Source organism: Cherax quadricarinatus, chromosome 46 (genome assembly GCF_038502225.1).
Source record: "Cherax quadricarinatus isolate ZL_2023a chromosome 46, ASM3850222v1, whole genome shotgun sequence".
In the NCBI taxonomy this organism is placed as follows: Eukaryota; Metazoa; Arthropoda; class Malacostraca; order Decapoda; family Parastacidae; genus Cherax; species Cherax quadricarinatus.
Window position 1 is genome coordinate 469415 of NC_091337.1, and position 14830 is coordinate 484244.

Here is a 14830-nt window from a genome sequence, read left to right on the forward strand (position 1 = left end):
CTACAGACCAGTATCACTGACATTCATGCCATGTAAGGTAATGGAGAAGATATTTAGAAGGAGGGCGGTGAAGCACCTGAAGAGAAGTGCTCACATATACAATAACCAACGCGGTTTAGAGATGGTAAATATTGTTAGGTAAATGGACACAGGTGCAGTTTCACATGACATTTTATTATGGCAACGTTTCGCTCTGCAGGAGCGGTTGCCAAAATAAAATGTCATATTCGTTGCATCTGTGTCCAGTTACCTAATATTTTGTCGGTAATTCTACCATTATGGTAAATCTTATCCTACAAACTTGTTGGAGCTCTATGACACAGCAACAGAAGTGAGACCGGAGATAGAGAGATGGATGGATTGTATGTTTTTAGACTGCAAGAAGACATTTGATAGTGAACCTCAGAAGAAACTGTTGTATAAACTTGAAAAGAATTCAAGAATAACAAGGAACATTCAATAAGAGTTCGGAGAATATCGTAAGGGAATGAGATAAAGAGCGATTGTCCGAGACGAGATGTCAGAAAGGGGTGCTGCAAGGATCAGTACTAGAACCAGTGCCGTTTCTGGTACACGTAACCAACATACTAGAAGAGATAAGTCAGACCTGCCCCTGTTTGGAAGGACACATCTTGGGTACTATCGAAAGTTTGGGAGATATACTTACGTAAAACCAAGAATTTCCTGAAGTGTGTCCCACACGTCTTTGGCATAACCTCGAACGATGTCCACCTTTAACTGATCGTCTGGCTCGCTAACGTAGGTGAAGGGTTCTTGCTGGAGTAAGAGAAAGTGCGAGAGAATATAGAGGTGTTAAGCATCGAGTATTACAGTGGCCTCTAGTATTTAACATTATATTCAACTTTGAACACACTGTACTATTATCTATGAACTGATTCACTAAATCCGTAAGTCGGACTAGAATTTTGTAGTTGCGAAGAAAAATCCCTGCACACTAAGTTGGGCGAAGAAGCTGCGGTTGAGTTGAGTTGTCACCCTAACCCAGCCTAACCTAATGCTCATGCTAAACCCAGATCCCTAAACATCTTGCGGTGAAGATAACTGACACCCCAGTAAACTTATACCACATCCCAGGGAGGTTACCAACATACAGGTAGAGTAACACATCGAAGATGTAGTCCAGTTAAATTAGTACGTCTGTCACTCCAGTCCTCTTTGGGAAGATCTAGTTCATCCTGACCTTGCCATGATCCCAACATGTGGGTCACATAGGGAAGGTCATCGTGTACTGTGTACATCTCGAAGAGATCGATTTGAATCACATTGGTCACATTGGTTATCGTTGTATTGAGAGAAGCGAAGGTTACCTGCAGAAGAACATTGGAGAATTACGATCATTTACCAGTGTATACACACTACACACACACACACAGATGAGTCAGAGGGATGTTAGGAAGTATTTCTTCAGAGTTGTCAGGAAGTTGAAAAGTCTGGAAAGTAATGTAGTAGAGGCAGGCTCCATACATAGTTTTAAGATGAGGTATGATAAAGCCCATGGAGCAGGGACAGAGAGGACCTAGGAGCGACCAGTGAAAAGGCGGGGCCAGGAGCTGTGACTCGAATGAAGTGCTTAGCAGAAGATTAAAAGAAATCTTCACAGAAGGCAGTGGAGAAGTACCGGAAGGCAGTGTAGTCAGGTACTGGAGAGTGTCAACTCAATAAAATTGATGGATAGATACAGCATAAACAATGGAAACGCATAAGCCATCTCCCTGGGTGCTGAGAGAAGGGGGTCAAAACAACTGTTGTGACCCAGTACCATAGGTATTCAACCAATCTCCCCAGTCATGATTGCTGCCATAAAATTAGAAAATGGCCAATATGATATAAATGCCCGATTCTAAGTACTTTGTACACTCATTACAAGAACAACGTGCACCCCCTAATCTAAGTACAATTTACACGCACTAATCTAAGAACTAAATATACATACGACTCTAGGAACTGCTGGCATGCATTTTCTAAGAACATACATTCTTTAAGTTCAGTGTACATTCACTAATCTAAATGTACTGTACAGTGGTACGTGTATCATTCTCACCACAATGAACACGTAATATTCCAATACATTTGCATACCGTCCAAGTCCGTTCCTCAGTACATGGATCAATGATCTACCCTGGCCTTAGCTCAGCGCAAAAACCGAAAATAATGTATTGTGCAGGTTATTTAACAAAGAAATTATTCATGTACGGTTTTTGTAGCCACTGTTGAATAATTCGGTTATTCATTCACGGGGAGTTAGTTCATAAGTGATTTAGAAATGCATGGAGAGAGGCGATTATTTATTGTTATACCGCGTGGAGCTGACACGACCCACCTACTGTGTCTGACCTGAATAGTGCTTCAGGAAGAAGAGAGCTCATGGTTCAACCAAGGATGCCGAAAGGAAGAAAAAATGGGTACAAGAGCATAGAAAAAGAAGAAAGCGAATGACAGAATGAAACAAGAGAAGCAAGTCCAAGAGCCAGAAATTAATATGCAAGGTTGAAAAGAAAAGCTGACTAGCAATTTGAGAATGACACAGCAACCAAAAGCTATATCCCAATCCAACCCGCTACACAGCCACGTCAGGGAAAAAAAAGGCAGTCGTAAGTGACCAAGTAATATGATTGAAGAAGGAAAGAGGCGTGTCCACGCGGTCTCGTCAATTTAATAATTTCTTATCAACGTAATTACAAGAATTACGTACCCAAAGCTGCCACCATTTGTCGGATTCATGTTTAGGAAATGATGGTTGCAATAAATACAATGTTCTACTGTTATGTAGACGATATATTGAAATACGTGACGAAGCCAGGCCTGTCCCTTTGGTCTAGTCGAGAGTGAGAGAGACCTGTAAGATACGACGGAGGTCACAAAGTGGAGCACCTAGAAAGGAGTTTTTTTCATAAACAAAAATAGCACAGGTTTAGATATGGCAAATATTGTTTCACAAACCTGCTAGAATTCTATGACAAAGTAACAGAAGTAAGGCAGGAGAGAGATGGGTGGGTGGACTTCATTTTCTGGGACTGCAAGAAGGCATTTGACACCGCGCCTCACAAGAAACATATATATATATATATATATATATATATATATATATATATATATATATATATATATATATACACATCAGGGAATACACTATAGTGTACAAAAGATTAGCTTATGGGAGTGAGAGAACAACTGGATGAGGTGTGAGAAAAGGCAAATGTTTCTAGTACCATTCCATCGGAACATTTTATATGTAAATGAAATATCAGAGGAGTCTTATGCATCTCTGTTTGCGATTATGCAAAATTAATGAAACAAATAAAAACTGTTGAGGATAAGGAAAGAGTACAAATGGACCTGGACTCACAGCAGGACTGGTCAGACATGTGACAGCCAGAATTCAACTCCAGCATACGAACAGAATATCTGCAGCGATTGTTCTCTTGGCGAAACTATGATTAGTTTCCAGAAATCTCAACAAATAATCGTTCACGACCATTATATACGGCATATATCAGATCCATATTGGAGACTGCAGCACAGACCTGGAACCCTCATCTCATAAGGCATGCCAAGAAACTGGAGAAATTATAAAATATCGAAGTAAGATTAGTATCAGACTTAACCAGTAAGATGACTCGAGAGTCATCTTACTGGTTAAGATAAGATTTCGTTCGGATTTTTAACCCCGGAGGGTTAGCCACCCAGGATAACCCAAGAAAGTCAGTGCGTCATCGAGGACTGTCTAACCCACACCAGTCGACTAACACCCAGGTACCTATTTGCTGCTAGGTGAACAGGACAATAGGTGTAAGGAAACGTGTCGGAATTTCCACCCGCCGGGAATCGAACCCGGGCCCTCCGTGTGTGAAGCGGGAGCTTTAGCCACCAGACCACCGGGCCATCGGAGAACAAGATAAAATAACAACTAGTTGGAAAAAGTTACCAAAAGTTATGAAAACAAGAAAGTAATAAAAAAATAAGATTGAGTCTTGAGAGTATCGAGACCAACTCTATGTAATAACAACACAAAGTTCTCTGTCTTCGGGAGAATATTAAATAAGTTACAAAGACTTAAGAACTTATCCGGAGAATCCTTGACGAGTAGTCACAATATCATTGGCTAGAATGTTACAAAATGAAATGGAAATTAATATTGGGTGATTTCTCGGTCCATTTTCAATCATTACGTTGAGGAAAAAATGAAGAGAGACCAAAGGTTAGGCTATAGTAGACTGCAGCCAGGATCACATTAATTAACATGTGCTACGAAGATCAGAGATTATGAAGAATATTATTAATAGAACATAACTCAAATTATTTAGACCAGTGATCTCCAAATTTTTCACTACTAGAGCCACATCGTATATTTTACACATTTTCCGCAGACCAACGAAAAAAAATCAGTGGTATAAATATCAATAAATTAATAAAATTTATGTGAATAAATAAGCTTTATTTGGATTTTTTTTTGTTTGTAATCATCATATTATTCAGAACAAATGAGAAATGTGACAGTTATGAAGAAACAATACAGTGCTTACCCTGAGAAATTATATAAAATGAGTAAAAATGTCAAACATAAGCCAATGTTCTGACAGTATAATAAGTTACTAAACTGCAGATGAAAAGCTGCTGACACAAGATTAATTTGCATAAGATTAATAGGAATGATAGAACTGGTTTCTTAATTTGAAGGTTTGAAGGTTGAGGAGACAATTATCAGAATAAACTTCAAATGCTTATCAGTTAAAATTGTGCGATATTTGGACCTGACATACTTCATTCTTGAAAATGTTTGTTCACAAAGGTACATTGTACCAAAAACTGATAAGAATCCACAAAATTTTTATTTCCTTGCAAGTTTACAATGAGATTGGCATGTTGTAGGAAGTCGTATTTACAAAGATAGTTTACAGTGTGTAATTGCAATAATGACTGCAGTACAAAGAGTGCCACTATCATGCCTTGGCATTACGGGCAGTCTAAATTTGCGAGTGATTCAACACTGTAGTCAAATGGATTTTGAAACATCTATATTTCATCTGCTTCTCGATCAAAATCAAAAATAGTTTCTGAAATTGTTTTTGCGAGTCATTAATAATTTCTGCTGCATATGAAGGAGGAAATTCTGCTTCACTTTCTTCATGAAATTTTTCACAACATAGGAAATGAACCAGGTTAGAAATTTTCACTTGTCCTTCAGATAGCATCAATTTTGTCCTGAATGCCTTGACATGCGTGAATAGTTCACAGATCAAATTTGTTTCACCTTGCAACTTCAGATTCAGTTGATGCATTTGGCTTGTCTCGTCTGCAAAAAAATGCCAGTTTTCAGAGCCAGTCATCATTTGATTAAAGTGGTTTGGAATCGTATATATTGATCTAAACCTTTGGTTTAGATCAATATATACGAACTCTCAGGTTGTCAAGGAGAATATCGCGTTTTCCTAAGGAGAATGACTTCATGTTATCACGAATAAATAAGACTAACGATACAGGTTATTAAGAAGGAATCATCTTGTTATCAAGAGTAGATATGATTGACTAGATTGATTAGAGAAACCGATTATATTTGCTATGAAGAAGAAACATAACCTACCAGATTGTCGAGAGGTAGACGTGGTGAAGGACCAGCCTGTGTCACCAGGCGGATATCTCCCAGGACAAGCCAGGTATAGTGTCTCACTAGAGCTTCCTGTGTGATCTGTCAGGAGAAGGAACCAGTCAAGACAAGGAAAGAAATACAAACATTCGGCTGTAAATTTATTCGTCTACGAAAATTACTTAATGGATTCTTGATCTCATGTGATGATCTGATCAACGGCTCGTTGAAATCTTAAAATCAGTGACTAAGAAATTGTTCCGTTGACATCACCAGGTAATCCGAAGTAGATTAAGAATATGTTGTAGAACACTTGGCTCTCTTCACTGTTACACAATTTGCTTTAAGAAAATTTTAAAACCAGAAAAGAACATCGCAGTTACCTGACTCTCTTATTCCACAAACGTCATACACCTATTATTATTATTATTATTATTATTATTATTATTATTATTATTATTATTATTATTATTATTATTATTATTATTATTATTATTATTATTTTATAACAACTTCAACAATACCCATTTTATATCACCTCCACACATAATTATAATATATAAGGCAATACTATAACTCAACTTTTCATAAAACTCAACCATTTATATTACAACTGCGTCACTCAACCAGTTATATTACAACTACGTCACTAAACTAGTTATATTACAACTACGTCACTCTAACAGTCATATTATAGCTATGTTACCCAACCAGTTGTATTATTACTGCTACACTGTGAGCTATCACTAACAGCCTGATTGCTCAGAGACCGAGCCGCGATTAGCGGATGGAGAATCGAGCCTACACCACTACATGCACAATGACCAAACCGGATTTTCAACTTACTGAAACACAATAAGAAAATACTGCGTGACATACTGACCATCATCACAAAGCAGGACCCACCACCAGGAAGACTACTGACCATCATCACAAGGCAGGACCCACCTCCAGGAAGACTACTGACCATCATCACAAGGCAGGACCCACCTCCAGGAAGACTACTGACCATCATCACAAGGCAGGACCCACCACCAGGAAGACTACTGACCATCATCACAAGGCAGGACCCACCTCCAGGAAGACTACTGACCATCATCACAAGGCAGGACCCACCTCCAGGAAGACTACTGACCATCATCACAAGGCAGGACCCACCTCCAGGAAGACTACTGACCATCATCACAAGGCAGGACCCACCACCAGGAAGACTACTGACCATCATCACAAGGCAGGACCCACCTCCAGGAAGACTACTGACCATCATCACAAGGCAGGACCCACCTCCAGGAAGACTACTGACCATCATCACAAGGCAGGACCCACCTCCAGGAAGACTACTGACCATCATCACAAGGCAGGACCCACCTCCAGGAAGACTACTGACCATCATCACAAGGCAGGACCCACCTCCAGGAAGACTACTGACCATCATCACAAGGCAGGACCCACCTCCAGGAAGACTACTGACCATCATCATAAGGCAGGACCCACCTCCAGGAAGACTACTGACCATCATCACAAGGCAGGACCCACCTCCAGGAAGACTACTGACCATCATCACAAGGCAGGACCCACCTCCAGGAAGACTACTGACCATCATCACAAGGCAGGACCCACCTCCAGGAAGACTACTGACCATCATCACAAGGCAGGACCCACCTCCAGGAAGACTACTGACCATCATCACAAGGCAGGACCCACCTCCAGGAAGACTACTGACCATCATCACAAGGCAGGACCCACCTCCAGGAAGACTACTGACCATCATCACAAGGCAGGACCCACCTCCAGGAAGACTACTGACCATCATCACAAGGCAGGACCCACCTCCAGGAAGACTACTGACCATCATCACAAGGCAGGACCCACCTCCAGGAAGACTACTGACCATCATCACAAGGCAGGACCCACCTCCAGGAAGACTACTGACCATCATCACAAGGCAGGACCCACCTCCAGGAAGACTACTGACCATCATCACAAGGCAGGACCCACCTCCAGGAAGACTACTGACCATCATCACAAGGCAGGACCCACCTCCAGGAAGACTACTGACCATCATCACAAGGCAGGACCCACCTCCAGGAAGACTACTGACCATCATCACAAGGCAGGACCCACCACCAGGAAGACTACTGACCATCATCACAAGGCAGGACCCACCTCCAGGAAGACTACTGACCATCATCACAAGGCAGGACCCACCTCCAGGAAGACTACTGACCATCATCACAAGGCAGGACCCACCTCCAGGAAGACTACTGACCATCATCATAAGGCAGGACCCACCTCCAGGAAGACTACTGACCATCATCACAAGGCAGGACCCACCTCCAGGAAGACTACTGACCATCATCACAAGGCAGGACCCACCTCCAGGAAGACTACTGACCATCATCACAAGGCAGGACCCACCTCCAGGAAGACTACTGACCATCATCACAAGGCAGGGCCCACCTCCAGGAAGACTACTGACCATCATCATAAGGCAGGACCCACCTCCAGGAAGACTACTGACCATCATCACAAGGCAGGACCCACCTCCAGGAAGACTACTGACCATCATCACAAGGCAGGACCCACCTCCAGGAAGACTAATGACCATCATCACAAGGCAGGACCCACCTCCAGGAAGACTACTGACCATCATCACAAGGCAGGACCCACCTCCAGGAAGACTACTGACCATCATCACAAGGCAGGACCCACCTCCAGGAAGACTACTGACCATCATCACAAGGCAGGACCCACCTCCAGAAAGACTACTGACCATCATCACATGGCAGGACCCACCTCCAGGAAGACTACTGACCATCATCACAAGGCAGGACCCACCTCCAGGAAGACTACTGACCATCACAAGGCAGGACCCACCTCCAGGAAGACTACTGACCATCATCACAAGGCAGGACCCACCTCCAGGAAGACTACTGATCATCATAAGGCAGGACCCACCTCCAGGAAGACTACTGACCATCACAAGGCAGGACCCACCTCCAGGAAGACTACTGACCATCATCACACGGCAGGACCCACCTCCAGGAAGACTACTGATCATCATCACAAGGCAGGATCCACCTCCAGGAAGTACTGACCATCATTATAAGGCAGGACCCACCTCCAGGAAAACTACTGACCATCATCACACGGCAGGACCCACCTCCAGGAAGAGACTCAGGTCCTCGGGGGTGTGCAGGAAGACCACATTGAGGGCGGTGGAGTCAGACGCCTCCAGAGATACGCTCACTTCCCGCCCACTGTGCACCCGTTGCAGACTCAGCGTCAGGGGCAGCCCCGCCCACAGCACCCGCAAAACCCCCACGGGCTCCGCATCTCCGCCCACCGCTACGACAGGGAAGAATAATCTATATCAATGATATGTTGGAGGTTATGAAAAGGGAACAGGTTGTGGGAGAACAGAATGTGGAGGACATATTGTGGGAAGACAAGATATGGGAGAAAGTTGTGCGAGGGCAGGGTGTGGAGGTAGGTTGTGCGACGACAGGTTGTGCGAGGGCAAGGTGTGAGAGGGCCCCTCTCACATCCTGTAGGGGTGTGAGAGGACCTGTTCAAGTAGCACACACCAGCACTGAAAACTTGAAGCCTATCCCAGGTGGCTTTCTGACGTTATTGACAAAAAAAATATAACAATGGTTATAAATGACCATAATTTTTAAAGGGGTGGACCGGTAAGCCAGTGGAAGGCCTCGGTCAGATGACCAAAAGCTCCAAAGGCGGGTCATCATCTGACTAAGACCCGCGTCAGGAAACATTTGTCCTGTTTCCTGACGAACCTTACCTAACCTAACCTAACCTGCACACTCCACAGCAACCATAATCAATTTGGGTGTATAAAATTGACCAAAGCAAATCAGCATGTAGCAATAGTTGCATGAATCTTTCCCTAGTTACATTGCGCTATCATTAAAAAATTGAAGACGAGTGGTTGAAGCGTTGTCAAGTTATGAACGAAAACTTCATAGAAAGAAAGACAAATTCAGACAGTCACTATAGGTCAGCCCTGTCCTGGGTTTGCTAACAAGAGTTTAATGAGCCATATTTTTTTTTTTTTGTAAAGCCGGTACTATACCCAAATACATTCTTTTCACCTTCCCCAAAGTTTTCGTTTATAACTAGAGAACGCTTCATTCAACTGGCTTCAAATATCATGCAATTACTGAGATAAACAGATGATCTTTTCTCAATTTTATTTCATTACTAATTTTAGTTACTGTGATACAACTTGAAAAAGTATTTTCTGATGTATCCTACTTAGAAAAAGGTTCAGCTCGTTACTGGTTTGGCATTTTCGTTAATGGTATTGTATTTTTTTAGTGAAATAATTTTAGTGTGCCTCTTTTAAACAACGAGTTTTCGTTGGCTAAAGCATCTTATGAAAATGATGATACCTGATCAGTGATCAGGTAACACGAGTGTTTGAAGTGTGAAACTGATCAGAAGTCCTTATCTAGTTATCACACAGAAATCAAAATTAGGCATGATTTGAAGGTGCTGGGTGTCATGAAGGTGCTGGGTGTCATGAAGGTGCTGAGTGTCATGAAGGTGGTGTGTGTCATGAAGGTGGTGGGTGTCATGAAGGTGCTGAGTGTCATGAAGGTAGTGTGTGTCATGAAGGTGGTGTCATGAAGGTGGTGTGTGTCATGAAGGTGGTGTGTGTCATGAAGGTGGTGTGTGTCATGAAGGTGGTGAGTGTCATGAAGGTGCTGAGTGTCATGAAGGTGGTGTGTGTCATGAAGGTGGTGTGTGTCATGAAGGTGGTGTGTGTCATGAAGGTGCTGAGTGTCATGAAGGTGCTGAGTGTCATGAAGGTGGTGTGTGTCATGAAGGTGGTGGGTGTCATGAAGGTGGTGGGTGTCATGAAGGTGGTGTGTGTCATGAAGGTGGTGTGTGTCATGAAGATGGCGAGTGTCATGAAGGTGGTGAGTGTCATGAAGGTGGTGTGTGTCATGAAGGTGGTGTGTGTCATGAAGGTGCTGAGTGTCATGAAGGTGCTGAGTGTCATGAAGGTGCTGAGTGTCATGAAGGTGCTGAGTGTCATGAAGGTTCTGAGTGTCATGAAGGTGGTGTGTGTCATGAAGGTGGTGTGTGTCATGAAGGTGGTGTGTGTCATGAAGGTGGTGTGTGTCATGAAGGTGGTGTGTCATGAAGGTGCTGAGTGTCATGAAGGTGCTGAGTGTCATGAAAGTGCTGAGTGTCATGAAGGTGGTGTGTGTCATGAAAATGGTGTGTGTCATGAAGGCGGTGTGTGTCATGAAAATGGTGTGTGTCATAAAGGTGGTGTGTGTCATGAAGGTGGTGTGTGTCATGAAGGTGGTGTGTGTCATGAAGGTGGTGTGTGTCATGAAGGTGGTGTGTGTGTCATGAAGGTGATGTGTGTCATGAAGGTGGTGAGTGTCATGAAGGTGGTGAGTGTCATGAAGGTGGTGTGTGTCATGAAGGTGGTGTGTGTCATGAAGGTGGTGTGTGTCATGAAGGTGGTGTGTGTCATGAAGGTGGTGTGTGTCATGAAGGTGATGTGTGTCATGAAGGTGGTGTGTGTCATGAAGGTGGTGTCATGAAGGTGGTGTGTGTCATGAAGGTGGTGTCATGAAGGTGGTGTCATGAAGGTGGCGTGTGTCATGAAGGTGGTGTGTCATGAAGGTGGTGTGTGTCATGAAGGTGGTGTGTCATGAAGGTGGTGTCATGAAGGTGGTATCATGAAGGTGGCGTGTGTCATGAAGGTGGTGTGTGTCATGAAGGTGGCGTGTGTCATGAAGGTGGTGTGTGTCATGAAGGTGGTGTGTGTCATGAAGGTGGTGTGTGTCATGAAGGTGATGTGTGTCATGAAGGTGGTGTGTGTCATGAAGGTGGTGTGTGTCATGAAGGTAGTGTGTGTCATGAAGGTGGTGCGTGTCATGAAGGTGGTGCGTGTCATGAAGGTGGTGTCATGAAGGTGGTGGGTGTCAAGGTGGTGTGTGTCATGAAGGTGGTGTGTGTCATGAAGGTGGTGAGTGTCATGAAGGTGGTGAGTGTCATGAAGGTGGTGTGTGTCATGAAGGTGGTGTGTGTGTCATGAAGTGGTGGGTGTCATGAAGGTGGTGTGTGTCATGAAGGTGGTGGGTGTCAGGGTGGTGTGTGTCATGAAGGTGGTGTGTGTCATGAAGGTAGTGTGTGTCATGAAGGTGGTGTGTGTCATGAAGGTGGTGGGTGTCATGAAGGTGGTGGGTGTCATGAAGGTGGTGGGTGTCATGAAGGTGGTGGGTGTCATGAAGGTGGTGGGTGTCATGAAGGTGGTGTGTGTCATGAAGGCGGTGGGTGTCAAGGTGGTGTGTGTCATGAAGGTGGTGTGTGTCATGAAGGTGGTGTGTGTCATGAAGGTGCTGGGTGTTGTCAGTGTTGGAGGGTGGAAGTTAACCCAACATTACCTAGATTATATCCGCTGCTCATACAACGTAAGCTGTCCTCAGAGGGCAGAGTTCCCAGAAAGTGCGTACATAATGAATATAGGGTTACGTGTGTGTAACAGTCATTATACAAAATATGGATGGCGTAATGACAGAAGAAAGCCGAGGAACCTCGGAGGTAATCAATAACTTGACGCTGACATGTTCCTACCGTAAGGTTTGCTCGTCTCCTGCCTACGTTATAATTTAGCGAGATTGTCACTGTCTCTATTTCAACCGTATCTGTAATTTGTAATGCATATCTGTAATGCATACTGTACATAATAATATTCTGCAGATTTATAAGTTCTCGACATTATGGGTTATTACGTGACTAACGTTCACTCAGCGGCCGCTTATGGTATATATATAAAGGTACCCAAGATTCTTCACTGATGCATCTCGGTAGTTTGTTTTCACTAAAAATAACTTTACGTAATTTACCTTTAAATCGGCCTATCTTTTTCCCTAATCTTTTTTTTTATATATCTGAAGAGTCGAACATCTAATTGACAGTACTCGGCTAGAAGTGTCGGTCAGGTGTGAAGCCTCTTCTGTAGTTTTATAGCTCCTTATATATATATATATATATATATATATATATATATATATATATATATATATATATATATATATATATATATATATATATATATATATATATATATATATATATATATATATATATATATATATATATATATATATATATATATATATATATATATATATATATGCATTATATATATATATATATATATATATATAATATATATATATATATATTATATATATATATATATATATATATATATATATATATATATATATATATATATATATATATATATATATATATATATATATATATATATATATATATATGCATTATATATATATATATATATATATATATATATATATATATATATATATATATATATATATATATATATATATATATATATATATATATATATATATATATATATATATATATATATATATATATATATATATATATATATATATATATATATATATATATATATATATATATATATATATATATATATATATATATATATATATATATATATATGACAGGAACATTAGTAGGTATGGTTGGCTGTGAGTTAGACCTGTCTAGCACGGGCCAGTAGACCTACTGCATCGTTACACTATTCTTTTGCTCAAAAGTTCGAAATTTAATTAGAAAAATTAATGCACAGAAACCAATATCCTAAAATGATTCACAAAATATGCAACTTGACACCTATATAGCCCAGCATTATTACGAACGTTCCTCTTAAGTACTGTAAAAGGTATGCTCAAGTTATGGCATCTAAACCACCCCAACAAAATTTATAGGAAGGCAAAAATCTGACAATTACTATTGGCATCCTTTTTGATGGGATACCTAATTATAATCAATAATATTATTGAGCAACATTATAGAGGAGAGATTCGAAGCTTCCCTAGAGCAGCGAGTTACTTACTGCCAGATGGACGGAAGACATTGACGCGCCTGATTTCGAATGCTCTGACGTAGGCGCTGAAGAACCTTTGGCCCTCCGGTGACTGAAGGAATCCATTGGTGCTGCCCTCTGCCCGCAACACAAAGAATACCACAAGAATACTCCAGTCGCCTCCCACCTTCATCCTGTCACTTTTTGTTAGGGTTCTTTTCAGGTAGTAAACTTTCCACGAGTCTGATCATACCACGCTGCGGGGGTAGGACTTATCAGGTATATACTCTCATTAACGTAGTTTTGAGGTTTACCTGGAGTTTACCTGTGGTCAGTCCCTCAGACATTGTTTCAGACTATGGAGCAGAACTCTTCTCCAGGCTGAGGGACTGACCACCTCAAAACTACGTCTTCAAAGGTGATGGACTGATTACATTCTCTTCACATCTCTACCTCTTCTAACTCTTCTGTACTCTACTGAAGAGGCCTACTGTGTACGCGAAACGTTTCGGATTAAAGATACCTAACTGTTGCACATGTGTCTTACTTGGAATAAAGATACCTAACTGTTGCACATGTGTCTTACTTGGAATAAAGATACCTAACTGTTGCACATGTGTCTTACTTATGTACATAGATGGGAAAGCAATGTTACCTAAAAAGTCAACATAATAAGGCATTTTTTCGAAATGTTTACTGGGCTCAACTTTCATACCTGGTTCCAAGAAAGGATAGTTATCGATGAAATAATCGTGGCAACGATTCACTATGCTCCGAAATTACTCATTGTTGTTTGTAGGAGTAAACAGTTTCTAACAGACGGTAAGCATGTAAGTAGTGGTATACGATTATTAATAGAACGCTCTAAAGAAGGCAGCGGGTCCAACCTTTGGTAAAAGTATTACATCACCTAGTTGATTTTGCACTATTTCATTCCTACCACTATATTTGAAACATGGATGACTCGGCCAGATTCTATCTTTGTCAGGAAATATCTGGAACATCTATGAAGGGATTGGATAGCAAGAGTGATGCTTTTCTCTTGAGAGAGTTGAGACGATAAGAATTAATCTAAATGGTAAACTTTCGTTTATCAACCCTTCGACCGCTGCAGTGAGTCGTAAAATTTCGTATGACTTTTCGTCGGTAATCTATTGAGACTGGACAACTAGTGAAGAGCCTGTTAACACTAGGAACAGCGTGTGAAGCTGACGAGACGAGATCATTGGTCTCACTGAGTGTAACTTCAGGCCTTCCAGTCAAATTTCTTTCGACCTAATAAATTACGATCTAAAAAGTAAACATTACAG

The 14830-nt window shown here is 41.6% G+C and overlaps 1 protein-coding gene across 1 annotated transcript in view; it reads right to left on the bottom strand.

Annotated features, from left to right (window-relative positions):
- LOC128696730 (probable glutamate receptor) overlaps positions 1–13770 on the bottom strand; it is a 29799-nt gene extending 16029 nt beyond the window's left edge. The window contains exons 1-5 of the mRNA XM_070094399.1: positions 13551–13770; positions 8769–8953; positions 5603–5707; positions 1113–1328; positions 668–777 (exon numbers count right to left, since the gene is read on the bottom strand). Of these exons, the coding sequence (XP_069950500.1) occupies positions 668–777; positions 1113–1328; positions 5603–5707; positions 8769–8953; positions 13551–13713 (779 nt within the window). The 5' untranslated portion in view covers positions 13714–13770. The remainder of the gene's footprint in view (positions 1–667; positions 778–1112; positions 1329–5602; positions 5708–8768; positions 8954–13550) is intronic.
- Between the last annotated feature and the right edge of the window lie 1060 nt (positions 13771–14830).